The following is a 19,348-nucleotide window of genomic DNA, read 5'->3' on the forward strand; positions in this document are numbered from 1 at the left end:
AAAAGATATTTATACTATTAAGTCATTTGTTAAGTAACTATATTTAAACCTGATCTGGTAAAGATGGTAACTAATTTGCTGTCACAGGTTAAAATTTACTGATATTGTAGAAAAATCTTTACGCCATCAATATATCCTTAAAGAAATGTTATTACTACTTATTATTTATGCTCGATGATCTCTTTCCTATTTCACTGTGCTTAGTGCTCCTTTATGTCTGAACTATTTAAATAATATGACAATTTTAATATCAAACTGTATTAAAAGGGAATTTAAATTAAAAGATATGAAGGACGTACATTGGGTAACTTCAGAAAACAAAATTATACAAAGCAAATACTTTTCATATGCTTGATCCTGAAACTTTTGACTGCAGATGCATGGACCTATGTCATTTTAGGTTAAGTGTGAACTCTGCAGAGTGGAAAATAGAGTGGGAAAAAACAAGAAGGGCTATGCAAACAGCGCCTTTGTCCTTTTACTCAAGTCCTCGAGATTGTAACTGTTAACCAGAAAATCAGGTTTATTTTATGGGCGGCTGTGAACAAAGTCACAAATAGAAAATACAAAAGAAAAAAAGAAGTTATTTATAGCTTATAAGGTGTTGGATGTTGTTAATGGCGTGAGGCCTTGTAGGAAAAAATGTGTGAGCTTAGACTAAGACAAATAATATCACAGGGAGAGAACCGAAGAAGCGGGTAAATAGCCACTTTTAACGCATGCTATCAAATATAAGTCATTATTGTAAAAGTTATAGTAGGAACATCTAACCATTCTTTTGACACGTAGTCTTGTATAAAAATACCCCCAACCAAATCAACGAACAACTCCAGTAAAAGGTGCCGGAATTCGCACGATTGACAAGTGGAACTTAAGGAGAGAGGAGTTTCAAACCCCATGAACGGAACAACTCCAGTAAACGGTGCTAGAATTCAAAGGAGTGACAAGTGGAACTCAAGAAACGTTTATGGGATTCAACAACTTTTATAAGTTCTTCCGTATTTTAAGTAGAGATATTTTTGTCCAAATTTTATTTCTCGTATTAAATTGTCCCTACTTTAAATCGTGGCTAAAAACTCATAGGATGCCCGAAAATTGATCATTCCACCTAATTTTTACGATAATATCACAACATGTTAAGAATATTTTATGTCAGTTTAACCCAACAATTTATTGGCCATGCCAACAGTAAAAAAACATAGTCACTGAAAATCTGGAAACAAGGCCCCTGGTTTACTGCCAAAAAAATGTCTAGTTAGGCAGCAACATGTAGATTTCAACAAAATATATATGACAGTCATGTAAGAAACTGATGAAACTGAGACATGTTTTTTTCTAGTAACTCCCATGGAAGTTCTAAAAGAAACTACTAGAAATTCTCAATATCCCTCAAAGCAACAAAATCAAAAGCAATTTACAAAAATGGAAGCTTCAACTTCATCCAACAATGGCAAAGCCAGAGTTTTTTCTATACCAAGAAAAAAGACTTTGAAAAATAAAAGAGCAAAGTTGTATATCATTCGCCAATGTCTCTACATGCTACTTTGCGGGAGGGAACGTGTCGATTAGAATTCCCGGTAATAGTCCTCGGAGGGACTTCCCAAATGACCATACCGAGGAATTTTACCGTACTCCGTGCAACCATGGTTGTTGATCGTGCAGAGTCTATCCAAAGGTTCAAGCCAGATTGTAGGAAGCAGATGCATTTTATATCCTTGTATTTACTCTATTTTGTTAGGCTGAATTTCTAATGTAGGGAATAGGGAGAATGTTAATCTTAGAATTATGATCGACTCCACCAAGTGTGAACTGTGGAATTTTACAATAGTTACCAGTGTATATTTTGTAGCTCATTTTGCATCAAACCCCATTACTTTCTGAGTTGAAGACGTGACTAATATGTAAATCGTCAATATTTTCAGTGGCAATGTATTGTACTGTATTGTTTTGATAATATAACGTTCAGATAGATTGTATTGTTTCATAGCGTTTTCTAGTGCTACAGATCAGCAGTTTGAACAATAAGCTTTTATAATGTTTATAAAGGAAAAAATAGGATACGAGGTAGCGTTTAAAATTATCCTCACGTTAAAAACCCATACGGAGTCCACGGCAAAAACAAGAATTTTTCCTAACAGCAGAGAAATATTAATCCAAAAGTTTAAAGGAGACACAACTGCTCCATTTAGTATGCTAGGCAAATTTGAATCTTTTTACCCAAAAAAAAAAAAAAGAGGTAGATTATATAATTATCGTCTATATCATATATAACACAAACAGGCGCATCTGGTGTAGTGGTATCATAGTACCCTCCCACGGTACTGACCAGGGTTCGATTCCCTGGATGCGCATTCTTTTGTTCTTTTTTTTTTTTCCCGGTTTTGCAATTTCCTTAATTCGATTTCACTTTTTATGAGTCGAGAAGAAAGTAAGCACATCTAATTGGATCATTTTAGCCGATGTACCATTATACCCTATAAGTAGCCCAATAACCTTTCCTCGGTATATAAGTTTTCTTCGTCCTGAAAGTCCTCGTTTAAGGAGAAACTAAACGCAACAATATATTAGTAAAAATTCATATGACCGATCTCGCCTTGATTAAAGTGAGTTGGTGGAGATGGACAGATAGTCGTCATTGTTTTAATAGTCCTCATCGTTGCTCTGTGTGACAACATATTAGAATCTCAGACTGATGTGACATATCACGCGCCCTTACATCCTCTCTTTTTTCTGTCCTTAGAACTTCATTTTAATTTTTTTGCAAGCTGAGGCCCGTGTATCGTACATATTTACAAATTACAAGGATATTCTAAAATCATTTAATTTAGTTTGTCAAAATATTGTCAGTCTTGCTCTTTTGTACTCTATTCAGACATTTGCTTTTACGATTTAGAAGCCATGCATATAGGACTTAACCTACTCAAAAGGGAACGAGTCATTGAAAATGTGCTATTATGAGAAATCTTATTAACTTATAGCTTCACATGAAATTCTAGTACATATGTTTTCAAAACGTTAAGAATTAGATAGTCTTTCATTTTGCTGAAAGAAAATCTCCAGATATGAAAATAAAAAGTTATGTCTTTGGTTTTATAAAATGAAAAATATAACATAAAAGACCCACATTGACAACTACGATCACTTCATCAAGACAACAAAATTGGGATTGTTTGAAAAACTTAAACGCATCACTGCTTTTCTGCATCCATCTGTTGCATGCATATACAGTAGGGGTTGTATGCCATGCAGTAACTAATAATAGTTCGTCCATTTCAGAAAACAGCAACCTTTGTTATAACTGTTTTGCTTGCAGTAGTTTCTTGTAATCGTGGAATGTCCCCTCGAAAGGCGTCACCCTGCCCTCAGAGACGGCCCAGAGCTGATCAACACTACCAGATGTTAAATGTTCATCATGACTGACCTGTAAATAACATGATGTAGCAGCAGCATTAAAGACCAGCAAAAACAAAATACAGTTATGTTTCAATTTAGCCAAAAACATTGACAGAAGTTTCATAGTACCATCAGTACGCCTCCTTGGAACAAGACCAGACCTTGTATCAGGGCCTCCACAGCGTCCAGATCCTACATAGAGCTCGATTAAAAATTTGCATTTATCGGTAATCTACCAACATCAAGCAAGACATATGTTCCCACTCGGACAAAGTGTCAATAGCAGATAATGCAATCACATATGCCAAAACTTTGGTTAAACATCATACCGACTACTAACGAAATGCAAGCAAAAAAAACAAAAAACTTCGGCCATGAGAGTTTCCCTTTTTTCCCATAATTTTTTTTGCACTTTTTTTAGAAATCAGCGTTGTATTTGGAATTTGGAAAACAGCTAAAACCTTGTTTTCACTTTTTTCACTTTCAGTACATTCAAACAACCAAATATTTTTTTGCAAAAACTATAACCAAACACAACTCCAACTTCAAAATTCCAAATGAAGTAAAAATATTTTGGTTTTGATGCCAACGCATACTAAGCATCCTTCCTAAAGCCCACACATATTAGCTACGAATATGGCTTGTTTGTGTGCCAGAGGCACCAGAGGCAAGAAGCTTCCACTTTTTACTACCAACAAAAATATCTTCAGAACGAATGAAAAGACGTCAAAATCACAGATGTACAAAAAAAGATGGGTAATAAATAATAAGAAACTTAAATAAGTAAAATATAACTTACCAAATGATTTGATGGCTCATCAAGAAGCAATATGTGAGGCTTCTTGAAAGTTATCTTTGCAAATGCAACTCTGCTTTTTTGGCCACCTGAGATTCCATAGATCAATTCATAATGTGGAGAATAAGTTATTATCGTACCACAACTCTCGACTCAAATGACAGCACATAACAGAAGCCGGAACTGAATCATTGTGATCCGAACCAGAAAAAACAAGTAGAATGCTAACATACCAGACAAAGTGTACATGGGCTGAAGAGCAAGATTCCCAGTGATACCAAATGAACCTAGATGACCACGTAACTTTTGTTCAGGCACTCCCTACAGGAAACCAGAGCCAGGTTATGCATTAAAAGAGATAATTTGCAGATCCACTTTTTGCAATATCAGATTTAAGAGAGGAATAAAGCCAGTAAATATCTTATTCAGGAGTTCGGACACAAATAAACTCGGAAAAATCAACTGCTAGATCCGCCTTCTTTATAAGAACCTATTACGCACATATTTTAGAATTTACAAGAGAATTCATCATCGGTTAGGAGAACTTACTGGAAAGCAACGCATCATGTATAAGAGGGGATTTGAGGTCAGATCCAGCCCATCAACATGATGCTGACTAAATACAGCAATGCGGACCTAAACAAAAAGAGAAGTGCATTTAGAATGCATTAACACCAAGTAATTGAAAGGAGCAAAATGAGACATTTGCCTGCACGAGAATGGTTATAAGCTCAAAAGATAACCAACAGCATTTGTTTATACAGAATTGCTGATCTAGACTTTTAGTAAATAAAAGGTGACAGGAATTGTAATGAGAGCATGCTAGAATACAGCTGAAACGCAAATTGATCAGACAATATGGTACACTGACAAAAGTTGGTGAAAGATATGATGTTAACGGTAGAACTAGTAGATGTTGGAAGTGATTAAAAAAACATCACAATCTCCATGTCTTTGGCAAATAAAAGTTACCTTAGCAGAGCGGAAAACAGTCCCTGAGGTTGGTTGAAGCTCCCCAGAAATAAGCTTCAGTATTGTTGACTTTCCAATACCATTAGGGCCAACCACTGGAAAATATATATGGTGAGACAAGGCCCATGATGTATAGAACAGTATAAATGGTTTTTTAAAAAAAAAAAACAATTATAAAGATACGCATGCCAGAACCACATGCTACCTAATTCACAGATAGAGATATCCAATTTTACTTCCCAACAGAAAAAATCAATGTCACATCGAAAGAGACATATTACTGATCTGATCAGAGGATATGTACAGAGGTTTGCATCACTTAAGAAAACTAAAGGTCAAAATACTTGATTGTTTTTCTTTTCACGAGTAAACTACTTGATTGTTAGGCAATAAAGGTCTTACTTGCTACTCTGCTATCCAAATCTATTCCAAAATTCAAATTTCTGAACAATAATGGGCCCCCAGGATATCCAAAGGATGCATCACTGCAATTGTTACAACAAGGTAAGAAGTTAATTAGCTGAGATTTGCCATCTGACAAGAGATTCAAAAGAATGTCGTAGACACAGAATAAGAGATGCTTAACCTGAAGCTTATGATAGGAGCACCAGGTCTATCATCAGGAGAAGGGAACTCAAACTTGTAGCTGCATACAACATATGCAAAACAACCATGAGTTCATACAATTAAAAAAATGTAACACAACAGAGATCGGAGTTTTATAGATTCAGGTGATAACATGTTAAACCATCAGAGAGTTATAATAATAGAGAGATATAGGAGCAATGTGTTGAAGGAATGAAAACGTACTCAGGATCATTGATGACTTCATCGACACGACCAATTCGTTCCAGTGCCTGTTAAATTCAAGGAAAACCATTCAGTTCTTGTTCATGGAATCGGATCGGGCAACTGATTACATCACTTGAGCAAACAACCATTACCACTGAAAACTGACAATATATAACGGAGCAGCTTATGGTAAAATGAAAGAATACCTTAATTCTAGATTGAACAAGAGATGCACGCTTTGCATTGTACCGGAACTTATCAATAAAGGTCTGCAAAACATTAAAGCCGAAAAATGTATCAAAGTAGTAAACAGCTTAACAAGAAATCAGCAAGTAAGGTCGCAATTAATCTGTTTGCAATAGTCTACCAATAAAAATTAATCTAATTGAGAAAGACCTGCATGTGGGCCCTTGTACGTTCATTTGACTCGAATGCCTTCTGTTGATTCTTAACTTGTTCTTCTCTTGTCCTTTCGAATGTATCATAGTCTCCTTTATAGGTACTCAATTTCTGATTTTGTAGATGGATAATATCTGTGACTACCTGAAGAAAGAAGCAAAGATAATCTTATGAGATGTCAGAACAAACAAAAACATCTAACCATACTGAACCCAACTACTGTTTTAGGTAGAAGAGAAGAAAGCACGTACAGTGTTCAAGAACTCTCTAGCATGAGAGACAACTATAAATGTCTTGGGCCACTTCACCAAGTAAGTTTCCAGCCATAAGACAGCATGCAGATCGAGATGATTCTGCAAGGAAAGGAACACATAGGTTCTATGATATTCTGAATGCAAAAGAAAACATAAGTTCATTGTTTGAATAGATGTACATCTACATCCTCAAGAAGAAATAACACACCGTGGGTTCATCAAGCAACAATAGATCAGGTTCAATGAACAATGCCCGAGCAAGAGCTATTCTCATTCTCCATCCTCCAGAAAATGTTTTAGTCGCTCTCTTTTGCATGTCCGGATCGAAGCTCAAACCCTGGAAGTAATAGCTACTAATGAGAACTGGACTATTCATTAAAACTGGTGTGAGCACAAATGACCAATAGGCAAAACATCATTAAAAAAAATTAAGGTGGAGAATCATCCTGCTTGAAGCATGTCAAAACTACAGCAGAATCAAACCCAGCCTCTTAAATAAGAGAGTTCTAACTTTGACTGACAAAGATAGATTGACTTCTAGCATCTTCCACTTTTCACAACTTCCAGTTTAAGATGTTAGTACACAGATCCATAGCTTAAGACGTATAAAAAGTCTAATGCCGAAGATATGGAAGCCTGAATCTCTGCAAATATAAGAAGACATTACATCTATTCTGGTAATAGAAGCATAAAACAACAAGACAACATTACATTATCAGAGAAAAAATAATCTTAACAGACAACTTAAACTCTAAGGAGAGGCCAAAACAGCAAGATAGTTCAGAAAACATGAAGTTAGGACACAAGCTACGACAAGTTAAACTATAAGTAGAGGCCAAAACAGCATACTTTTTTGCTATGTCCAAAAGATATTCCTTAGACAAAGTAAGCGGAAGCATAATTGTAGTAACAAGGAAAGAAAACCAACAGGTATCTCAGGTTACATTTATTTATTAGTTCTCGATCGTGCTCATACATTATAAGTAACATATGAAGTTTGTCTTGTTACAACAACAACAACAACATACCCAGTTTGTCTTGTTACCATCTCAAAAAAAAACATATGCAGTTTGTCTCTGATATAGAGAATAGGTGTACAATATGATAAATCAAATGCAAACTCTGCTTTAATTAAACACAGTGCATAAAGTGAACAGACTTTCTCAAACAGTTATTAAGGGACTGACGCGAGCCAAAACATGGAAATCCAATTACTGGGCAAATTCAAACTAACCGAAAGAATAGTCGCTGCACGTGCTTCAGCCGTGTAAGCATCAATGAAATCAAGTCTTTTGTATATCTCTTCGAGCCTTTTCGCAAGGGCATTTTTGTCCATCTCCCCATTCGACTTATCACTCTTTCCAGCTTCGCCTTCTAGGTCCATTACTCTCTAGAAAACCATGAAAATATTAAAGAATGGAATATACTTCATCCGGTGAGAACAAAATACAAAGGAATATTAAAACATAAACAGTATAATATGACATAAAAGCTTATCCTTCGAACTGTTTCTAACCTGTACTTCAAGCAGACGACTCTCTTCTTCCAGAAGTTGGGTTCTCTCCATATCAGTGTTAAGAATACATTGCAGAACTGAGGTATCATCACCAACCACTTCTTGCTCAACATGCAATATCTGGCAGTTCCTGGGAATACCATCAATAGCGTGCATAGCCATGTGTCTTAGGAGAGTTGTTTTTCCCGTACCGTTTCTTCCAATAAGTCCTGCACCCAGATTAGAGATTCAGGTAAGGCTGTTGATGCATAAAACTTGACTGTCAATCATAAACAAAAAGAGTAAGTGAACATTCTTAGCAACTTAACTTTCCAACTTTTCACATTTCAAACTATCATTTTCAACATTCTTTTAGATAAGTGCTACTTTGGAAGGCTAAAAGCATCTCAAATACCGTCCTCACTCAGCTATCAGGTTGTCCGGGAATAGCTTCTCCAGACATTGAAGAAAGGAGTGTAGGATCAATTTACATAGTAATCGAATTATTTATCTATACTAACATGCTCAAAGATGTCATGATTTAACTCTGCAAATCAGAGTGGGTCATTCTTATTGGCAAGGAGGAGTAATAGCATGCAGATGAGTGCTATCAATTTAATTAGTAATCGAATTATTTCTATATACTTAATGTTCAAAGATGTCATGATTTAACTCTGAAAATTAGAGTGGGTCATTCTTACTTGCAAGGAGGGAGTAATACCATATAGATGAGAAACAGACTACTTGTTACTAAAAGTTCTAAGAAAACGCAAAAAATCACACTACATAGGAATGAATTCTGATATATTTTTGTCATAACATCAAGTATACCATAGTGTCTTCCAAAAGAAAGCGTGACGGAACCATCGACAATAAGTTCACGACCACCAACAGATATATTGAAATTCTCCATACGGATATCCTTAACAGTTGGTCCATCACCCTGACCATCATGATTCACACACACTAAAGGCATACCAGCTTTCACTTCTTCCACTTCTTTCAAGTGTGCTTGGTATTCTGCCTGCAGAATCAAGCCATACAAATTAGAAAAACGAACGAGTAAGCCAGCCACTTTTCTCTTCTTTTTTTTTTTCTTTCCTTCTTTCATCCACATGGCAGGGAGGAGAGGGTTACATGTTTTTAGCCAGTAGGGGAGGGATTACATTTATTCTGTGTCAGAACTTTACGAGGACAATCGTTATCCAACAAAAGGAGTGTTGCAAAATGTCACAAACATACACACCCCATTAGGATAATAAATAGAAACTCAGTGAAGTGTCAAGTCAAATCAGCAACATTCGTAGACAATAAAGTTCGCTTCCTCAACATATTTAACAACCAATATTTGTGTCAAAAAGGTTCCTTCTGATTATTGACAAGATTATTTTTTGTCCCCTCACCTCTCTCATGCGTTCATCTTTCCTCTTCCTCCTTTCGATCTTAATCTTATCACGTTCTGTGAGCAAAGGACCATCAACTGGTTCTGGCTTTTTATTCTTTGGAGCTTCCTCTTCATCCATTCCATCAAACATTCTCAGCGGCATTTTTAAGCTTCTCACTGTTGGTTGGGGTTTAACCAATCCATGCTTCTCTAACTTCTCGGACAACTTGCTACAAACCTGTCACGATTCGAAAATTCATAAATCTAGCTAATAATTGCTTCATGCATATACTATCAATACAAACAATAATCTTCAAATTTTTTATTCATTGAAACCCCAGAATATTGAACCAATCTGTACGTAAAACAATTTAGAATCCACTAAAAGTGATAAAATTCAACATTTACGTGTACGGGTTTAGCTTAGGTTGGTTGTGGTCGAAATTCTTTTTTTGTTTGATCACTTTATAGCGGCAAAGTTTTACTCAAGTTTCCAGTATAAACATTAAAGCTTTAATCCCTCTGTCCCATTTTATGAGGCACACTTTCTTTCAAAGAATGGTACTTCTCTATATTCAGAAACGATTTAACTCTAAACTTCTCATTTTCCACTCTCAAATTTGAGATAATTTATAGCCACACAAAATGTCTATGGCTTATTTTAGTCCACAAGTTTCAAAAGCCTTACTTTCTTTCTTAAATTACATCCCCAGTCAATAAGTTTTATTCATTAAACTAGTAACAATATTGTATGGGGTGAAACCCGAACCAGACAGTGATGCGTGGAAGGTAGAGACAAATCAGACGTGACTCATCAAAGGTGTACCTCGGTCTGCTCAGGGAGGTCATCCGTGTCCGAGGAAGGTCCGGGTTTATAGTGCAGATTCGGCAGGACCCGGGGGCATGCGACAACGCTCGGGGGACCCGGGGGCATCCAACTATGCTAGGGGGAGTGTCCGGTCAGGATAAGTCCCAAGAACCGCCAACCCCGAGGAATCAGGGATTCTCTCCTGAAGAATCTCAACCATATGGAAGACGTGCAGAAACTGATCAACGAAGTGGGGCGATAAGCTTGGAGTAATGTTGCTTAAGGTTAGGTTATGAAAACATCCCTTCCCTTCATTTGTAAACAATCAAATTCTCAATCACAGAATACGGCTATACTTTTTACTCCATTGTCATATTTTTGCTCTCAAGCTCTCTTTCAGTCATTGTAACCCGGAGGCGTTGCCAGTCAACAACCCCGGAGCTACTTCAATATGCATTACTTACTTTGCTTTATTCAATTACTTTGTTCATTGTTGCTTGCGTATTATTTGAAATTACTTTCCATACAGTAAGTTAGCACTGTTTATTTCATTATTTGGTCCACCTTAACCTGCTCCTTAAGCCACTATACAAGTTCAATTGTTACTCTGAATCACGTATTTAGGGGTAAACAAGTACAAGTACAAGTACATATTGCAGAATCAAAATAAATTTCGAATCAATTCAGCATAATAAGTTTCGAGCTAAAATATCAAAATGAACAGAAGCAATAACAAAATTGAGCATAAAATGGAGCTATTAATACCTTACGACATTCGTCGAAGTCAGTAACACAACCGCAATCGACGAGCAATATATTTTGAATAATTCAATATAACAAATTTCGAGCTAAAGTATCAAATTCAACAGAAGCAATAACGAAACTGAGCATAAAACGGAACTATAAATACCGCACAACATTCAGAAAAGTCAGTACTGTAACTGGAATATCAAAACTAGTAATAGTATAACTACATATTTAAAAATCAATTCAATATAATAAATTCCGAGAGGAAAATATCAAAATTAACAGAAGCAATAACGAAAATGAGCATCAAATGGAGCTATTAATACTACACAACATTCAGAGAAGTCAGTAAGGCCACCAGAATCGACGAGTAATAATTTTCGAATCAATTCAGTATAATAAATTTTGAGCTAAAATATCAAAATTAACATAAGAAATAACGAAATTGAGCATAAAATGACATCAGTAACGCAACCGGAATCGACAATAACTTTTATTCATCAAAACTGGTAGCAGTAATAGTATAAGCACATATTTCAGAATCAATTCAGTATAGAAATTCGCGCTAAAATAATTAAAATTAACAGAAGCAATAACTAAATTAAGCATGAAATGGAAATATTAATAACGAAATTAAGCATGAAATGGAACTATTAATACCTTACGACATTCGTCAAAGTCAGTAACACAACCGGAATCAACGAGCAATAAATTTCAAAATCAATTCAATATACTAATAAATTTCAAGCTAAAATATCAAAATTAACAGAAGCAATAACGAAAATATCAAAATCAGCAGAAGCGATAGCGAAAATATCAAAATCAACATAAGCAATAACAAAACTGAGCATAAATTGAAACTTTTAATACCTTACAACATTCGTCAAAGTCAGTAACGCAACAGGAATCAACGATTAATAAATTTTGAATCAGTTCAGTATAATAAATTTCGAATCAATTCAGTATAACAAATTTCGAGCTTAAATGTCAAATTTAGCAGAAGCAATAACGAAACTGAGCATATTCATCAAACCTAGTAGGACTAATAGTATAAGCACATATTTCATAATCAATTCAATATATTAATAAATTTCGAGCTAAAATAGCATAAGCAACAACGAAAGTGAGCATGAAATGGAGAGCTATTAATACCTCATCAAAGTCATTACAAATAATAGTATAAGCACATATATTTCAGAATCTATTGAATATAGAGTAATAAATTTCGAGCTAAACTATCAAAATTAAGCAACAAAACGGGATTAATTATAATACCTTACGACATTCGTCGAAGTCAGTAACGCAACCAGAATCAACGAGTAACTCTCCAAGTGCATCAAAAGCACCTTCACCGTCAAGTCCAAAATCGAAGTCTTCATCAGCAACAACATTGATAATATAGTCAATAATAGGCTGATCTACATCTTGAATAACTCGTCCACCTAGGATTTCGTGTACAGCGTTACTCGCTACCTCCGTCATCGGAGAAGATGAACGGGTCGGGTTGTGGGCCGGGTTAGCGGGTACACTGTGAGGCGGCTCCGGTTTCTGTAGATAGTTCTATTGCTCTTTGTGAGAAATAGAGAAGCCTGTCGAAACCTGAAAGGCAGGGCTAAGAGGAAATTACACAAATATCTTCATTGTTTACAATTTTTGGTGTCAATTGCACTTGTGACCCTATTTTGTGCTGGTGTTTAATTTTTGGCCCTGAAGGATTTAAGTTTAAATTTTCACATTATAACCATCGAATATAGCCGCGCTTCCCAGGGTTGTTAAAAATCAAAATATAAATATTTTTCATTATAATTTATTTATTTATTTTTACCTTTTAGTCAATTTTATCTCTCTAAATTCCTTAATCATAATACTATCTATTGTTCTTGGGTATAATTGCTTTCTCAAAGTTGGTTATTTTTTTCTTATATTGTCCAGCCTCACTTCGTTTATTCTGGACACGGAAGTATAGATTTTTTCACAACATACACCATATTCTTTCATTTTTTTGCGCGGATTGCCCTTCTTTTGGGTGGATCTTAAAATTTTGCCCCTCATATTTATAGTCTTTAAATTATGCCCCTTATATTGCTGGTCTTTAATTTTTGCCCTTCGCGTTGCAACCCTGAGCGTTCACGCAGAAATCATGAGGTTCTGGGTTCGAACCCCCGCTCAAGCATAAATTAAAAAAAATTGCAAGGCAAGGTTTGGGTCGCGTGTATGCCGGTGGGGGCATAGCGAAATTTAAACTCTGTCTTGCGAATTTTTTAAAAATTTTTGACTGAGTGGGGATTCGAACCTGGAACACATGGGTTTTAGCCGAAGGGCAAAATTTAAAGATCACCCCAAAAGAAGGGGAATTGCCCATATTCTTTCTCAAGAACTTTATCGGCCAATATAAAGTTTTGATTGGAGTGCGGTATCTTTCTTGATCTATGAAAATAGAATTAAATAATTAAGTAAGAAAGTATATTTTTAGTGAATATGAAGTATTATTAAGGGGAACGATAGTTTTAGTCCTTGAATTATAGCTATATTCCACTTTTGATCCTTAAGTTATTCGAATGAGCATATTTAACCTTCAATTAATATAAATATGGAATTTTAATTTCTCAAACTAACGAAAGTTAAAAACCTAACGGAATCGATATTCCTATTATTTTGAAAATTAAAAAGCAAAACAAAAGAGAAGGTTAGCAAAGGCCAAGCAGCCATTGCCAAGCATTGAATAAAAGGTCATCACTGACAACTCATTCTTTTCAAATGATGCTCATGCTCATAATCAAATTGCTTCAGAAAAGTTTCTTTCCCCACCTCTTTCTATTAATTTCCTTCTGTTTCGATTTTCTTATTTATTATTCTTTCTTGATAAGTTAGATCCACCAAAAAAAACACAAATAAGAATAATTTTAATATGCAAGGATTAAGAAGCTTGGATCTTTCGTTGCTTTTCGATTATTTCAATTAAACAGAAGCTGATAAATGAATCTAGTTCCCACTGAGCTCTTCTCATCGCCTAAAAATTTCTACTTAGATTGAAAATAGTGTAAACTTACTAAACTTCTCCTCATTTTTATTTTTGTTCTCTTTTTTATTTAATTATTTTTTAACATTGATTCTATTGAGGTTTTTTTAACTTCCGTTAGTTTTAGGGATCAAAATCACACGTTTATATTAATTAAAGGTTAAATATGCTCAGTCTAATTACACAAAGACCAAAAGTGGAATATAGTTATAACTCAGGGACTAAAACCGTTATTTCCTCTATTATTAACTATCATTTTGGTGCCTGATGTGCTGTAAAATTACGGGATATTGGATGCTAATTCCTTAAGTTTTGTGACTCTTCAAACACTTTTGGTGTTACTTTTCATGTATTTATGTTGTTTTGTAGGATAAGATGCTCGGAGAGCATAACGGAGCAAAAATAGCTGAAATGCAGCACATGTGAGTAGCATGTTGTGCATGCAAGCAACACTTGTTGCAGCATGTGCTGACATAGATATAAGCAATTGAAGATAGTTAGTGCAGCACCTGCGACATCCAGGGGCGAATCTACTGAGGTCCGTGGGGATGCCACGCCACCCGCAAGCTTCGGTGAAAACGCTATGTATAGATGTATACATACGTATCAGATTGTATAAATTGATATACTGCCACCCCCTGTAACAAATGGCTTAATAGTGCCCGTGGCAAAGGGCAATTGTTGCCCCTTTGGTGACCAGGGATCGAGCCTCACTAAGAGCCATTTAATCAATTTTTTAGCTTGTTGCAGTAAATAGACGGCATAGCACACGTGCATTGTAAATCTACAAATTGACTCCACAAATTTAGGAGCCCTTTTATATCAGTTGCCTCTTTCATTTTTTTTTCTTTTTTCATTTCCTTAATTCCTCTTGAATTTTCTTTTTACATTTCCTTAATTCCTCTTGACTTGCTTTTAAGGTAATAATACATATTGCTAAATCAGTTGCTTTTATATTTAAACAAATTGGAAAGACCTAATTTGTGCGGCAAGTTGTTGTTATTATTATGTATTTTCGTTCTATCATTTTGTCTAATATAAATGGAAAAGACTAATAACCCGACTCGAAGCCCAACGTAATCGACCAAAAATTTATTCTAGTTGGATTAAAAACAAAAATGGCACCCGAAGCCTCCAAATCTTGGATCCGCCTCTGGCGACATCACTGGGAGTAGCATGTTGTGCTTGCGAGCAGCACTTGCTGCAGCATGTGCTGCACCATAGCTGCTTGCACAACATGCTATAGTTATGCACAACATGCGACACCAGATGCGAGTAGCATGTTGTGCACGCAGGGTATTTTTGTCCACAATTTGTTCCCGTTTTGGCAATTCTATAAATAAAATGCTAGGGTTTGTAAAACTCATCTTTGGCAGTTTTTTACAAGTTATTGGAGGCTAGGGTTTACACCACACTTTGAAGTTGAAGATTTGGTTTAGCACTTTCTTGAACCTTTACTTCATTTCTTGCTTTGTAATAAATATCTAAGTGTGTAGTATTTCATTTCTATACTTGAACCTTGTTTATGGAAGTATACATTGTTAAAGTTTGGATTGAAATTCTTGTTTTGCTTATGTATTGAATGATGTTTATTTCTAATGAAGTGGGTCTTTGTTTCTTTAATTAATCTCGTTTTGAATTATTCTTAAGGGAGTAGCTTACCCTAAGACTCGCCTATTTACTTTGATTGAGTTCGGAAGAGGAAATCTAGGTTGGGAAAGATTAATTAACAAGAATTTGGGTCACTAAACCCATCCAATAACTTGAGCTCGGAAGAGGATAGTTACTTGAGGTTAAATTGATTGTGCCTAATATCACACTCTAAGGCTTGGAAAAGCTTAGAGTGAAATTCATTGATTTGGTTGGAAGACTTTCAATGAGATTTTAGAAATCATTAGCTATTAACATAAACCCGATCTTAGTTGTAAAATCGTGAAATACATTGGATCGTTACTTGAGCGTAATTCCCTTTGTATCCATACTTGTGGCCATTGATCATTTTACCTTCTTTCTAGTTAGTTTTATCTTTGTTAGTTTTTAAATTAAAAATCAAATATTGAAAAAGTGTTTGGCTTGGCTTAGTTTGTGATAATTCCTTACTTGTTTAAATCGCCTAGTATATTGTTCCCTGGGACAAGTTGTTGACACCCAATTTTGTCCCGCCTCTCTCCTCCGAAATACCTATTTGCACTTCTAATATTTTTTGGCAAATTAAAAAAATATATATTTATATTTTACTATAATTATTAGCTTTATTAAAATCGGCGTTTCATTATTCCATTGCATTCACCACTATTATTATCATCATTATTATTATTATTATTATTATTATTATTATTATTATTATTATTATTATTATCATTATTATTTTAATTCACAATTTTTTATCTATTTTGGCATTTTACCAGCTTATGCACACGCATCACATTTATCTTCGCGTAATTTAATAATTGCATTTACTTACTGTTGAATTTCAAATATATTATCGCCCGACTATTACGGCGTCATTTTATTTTCATATAAATATTAGTAAACACATACTTTATATTAGGGGATATTTTAGCACACTTAGTATATAATTAATTAAAATGGATCTTCTATTTAAATTTAGAAGCCAAATTATTTCTTTCATTCAGCCCATATTTTAATTCATCTACCCAACCAGCCCACATTTTTATTTATCCCAATCCACATTTTAATACCCAGCCCAACATTTTTCACCCCCAGCCCACATTTAAAATCGACCCAGTCCAAAAATGGACCCGACCCGTTTCTTAAATGAAGAAAACAGGTAGGGTTCCCTCTCCCTTTTCTTTTTCCATCCGCCGCCTCCCTCTTTCTCTCCTTCTCTCTCTCTTCTCCCCTTTGCCGCCGCTCCCTCCTCTTTTTCATCATCATCTCCTTCGCCCCACCACCGCCGCCTACGCCCCGCTCCCACTTCCCTCTGTTCCCCACTTTTCCCTGTTCCCCGCTCCTCTCTCTCTCCCTTTCTTCTACATAAAAACCTAAAAAAAAAAAACCTATAAATAGTTGAGAGTGGAAAACGTGTGAGGGGGGGATTTTTTGAAGGAGAAATCCCTTGGAGGAGTTCTTGAACTCCAAAATCCCCTACAAAACAGGTTTTAGAACCCCAAAATTGCCTTGCAAAAACAAGTTCTTGAATCGCCTCAAAATCTCCATAAAAATCAGTTTCTTTAGCAAATCAGAATTTTATTTTAATCGGGTCAAAATACTAGATCTCAATTTATATTCGTTTGCCTTGTTGTTGCTGTGAATCTGAGTATATCGCGAATTCGAGTCTCGCAACATCGAATTTGAAGTGTTTCGAGTGTGAATCGAAGACCCGTACCCACTTCACTGCACTCAAAAAAGGTAATCTTCCTCCCTTTTATTTATTTTAGCATTTATTAGCTATTTTCTGCTTATATGTGCTAGATTGTTTAGTGTAGTAGTGTTAATTGCTAGATTAGTCGTTGCTTGCATATGTTAATTACTATTCTTGCCTAGCGTGTTTGTTAGTCGCTAGTTTTAAGCCCACTTGAACCCAGTTTAGTTATATTCGACCATGTTTAAATCTTGTTAATTATGTTTATGAGTGTTGGCTTCCTGTTTAATTCCCTCTAAGTTAGTTTTAGTCCGTGTTTGTTGGCTTAGTCTTTATTACGTGGAACTAGACACTGCTTGTGTTAACTCAGTTTTAAAATTATGTCTAGCTGCAGTTTGTCCTGTTTAAATTTAGCTTGTGCTAAAGATAAGTTTGTGTAGTCCGAATTGCATGTGTGTGTTCGATACAGGAATAGGCCTGTCTGCTGGTGTTTTTACCAAAACATGATTAGTTGAATCAAATGTTCAGTTAAAGCAAGATCCAAGTTATCTAGATTAGGTCTGATAGCTTTTAAAGCATTTATTATGGATATGCAGATGAAGATGTTTGAATTTGGTTATGTGTCAATATGGTAAACTGTTGAGCTTGGATATGGAGTTTGTTAATTCGAGAACTTAGTATGTATACATGAACTATAATAGATATAGTAAAATAAGTTGGACCTCTGTATGTGAACTCGGCATTCCTTCTTTGTGATTGTTAAATAGATGTTGAGTGAGCTTACCCAATCATCAGCAGGCCTGTTTGGTTTTAAGGCTGTTCATGCTTAATTCTAATAGTTCTTTGAAACTTGCCTTGGCTTACTGCTTGGACAACTGAATGAATAATTCGAATGTGAGATTGGTCGATTACTGTTTGCTTATGAGTTCCAACTGTTTCTTTTTTTGGTAGTCGCTATTTCACTAAGTGTATGTTAGTTTAAGTAAGGCATTGTCCTGTCTCCTGTCGCCATTTAACTTAATCAGCGTCGAAATTCAAATCTGGCCAAGTTGCTGGCATATGAAGTAACTCAAATATGATTCAGTCTATGATTCATTGACAAGTTACTCAATTGGTTAAGATATATAAAGAATTTCACATGCCTGCTATGATATCGATAATGACATTCTGGATGGTTCAGTTTGGTTTATAGTGTGCTATTTCATTCAATCTTTTTGTTTGCTTATATGGCTTATTGTTAACATGATACCAGTTCGTTACTTGGAATTCTTTACCAAACCTGCATTAGTTCATTTATCGCATTGACATTTAAAAATGATTGTTCATTTTCCCAAAAAAGAATTGAAATGTCATCTTGATAAGTTGTGATCTTCTTTGCTTTGCAATGTGATTTATATGATTAAAACTAATTAACCATGAGTATGTTAAGTCTAAATTTTAATCCAATTGTGTCTGTTAAAATTATGGTCAGTCATATGTGATAAAATGCGGGGTCTAAACATATATAGTTGTACTGTATGCCCAGTTCTGGTCATAACCAGTAGGTTTATGGTCCTTTGTTGTCCGGATATTATAACGAAGGTTCCTACACTGATGTCTAGCTGCTGTGATCCTGTTGTTCCTATTAACATGGTTTTCAAACTTGTCCAGTCTGGTTTTGAAATTAATGATGATCTTGTTTAATCTCTTTTCTTGCTGTTTGCTTGGAAATCTTCAATACACTAATTATAAGCAATTACTGATTAATTAAGAGTGGTTAACAGATTGCTTCTATGTTCCATATGAATGTGCATATATGGAATATACTAGATATACCTAGTATGTATATGAGTTATTAATCTGTCTCCTGCTTGCAGGATTTTGTAATTAAAAGAAGGAAGTTTCAATTTGCTGAGTTTGTTGTTTTCCTCACTGTGATTTAGCATTCACCTACCTTGAATGAAATGTATTTGCTGTGGTTTTCA

At 35.2% G+C, this 19,348-nt stretch overlaps 1 protein-coding gene and 1 non-coding gene across 3 annotated transcripts; one reads left to right on the forward strand and one right to left on the reverse strand.

Annotated features, from left to right (window-relative positions):
- Nucleotides 1-2,280: 2,280 nt before the first annotated feature.
- TRNAG-CCC (transfer RNA glycine (anticodon CCC)) lies at nucleotides 2,281-2,351 on the forward strand. Its single transcript has one exon. It is a non-coding gene; the product is annotated as a tRNA-Gly (tRNA).
- A 601-nt stretch (nucleotides 2,352-2,952) lies between these two features.
- Nucleotides 2,953-12,665, reverse strand: LOC132634739 (ABC transporter F family member 3). 2 transcript variants are annotated; one of them, XM_060350772.1, is made up of 18 exons: nucleotides 12,316-12,665; nucleotides 9,505-9,723; nucleotides 8,933-9,125; nucleotides 8,123-8,331; nucleotides 7,841-7,996; nucleotides 6,815-6,943; nucleotides 6,604-6,705; nucleotides 6,350-6,496; nucleotides 6,160-6,222; nucleotides 5,972-6,018; nucleotides 5,748-5,807; nucleotides 5,564-5,646; nucleotides 5,162-5,256; nucleotides 4,739-4,825; nucleotides 4,423-4,510; nucleotides 4,193-4,278; nucleotides 3,523-3,585; nucleotides 2,953-3,421 (listed from the first exon to the last, which is right to left on the reverse strand). In XM_060350772.1, exons 1-18 carry the CDS (start codon nucleotides 12,520-12,522, stop codon nucleotides 3,293-3,295), a joined length of 2,163 nt encoding a protein of 720 aa, XP_060206755.1. In that variant the 5' UTR covers nucleotides 12,523-12,665; the 3' UTR covers nucleotides 2,953-3,292. The 2 variants fall into 2 exon arrangements, with proteins under 2 accessions (XP_060206755.1, XP_060206756.1); XM_060350773.1 differs by lacking the exon at nucleotides 12,316-12,665 and adding an exon at nucleotides 11,059-11,119.
- Between the last annotated feature and the right edge of the window lie 6,683 nt (nucleotides 12,666-19,348).

The sequence above is a fragment of the Lycium barbarum genome, chromosome 4, assembly GCF_019175385.1.
Source record: "Lycium barbarum isolate Lr01 chromosome 4, ASM1917538v2, whole genome shotgun sequence".
Classification (NCBI taxonomy): domain Eukaryota; kingdom Viridiplantae; phylum Streptophyta; class Magnoliopsida; order Solanales; family Solanaceae; genus Lycium; species Lycium barbarum.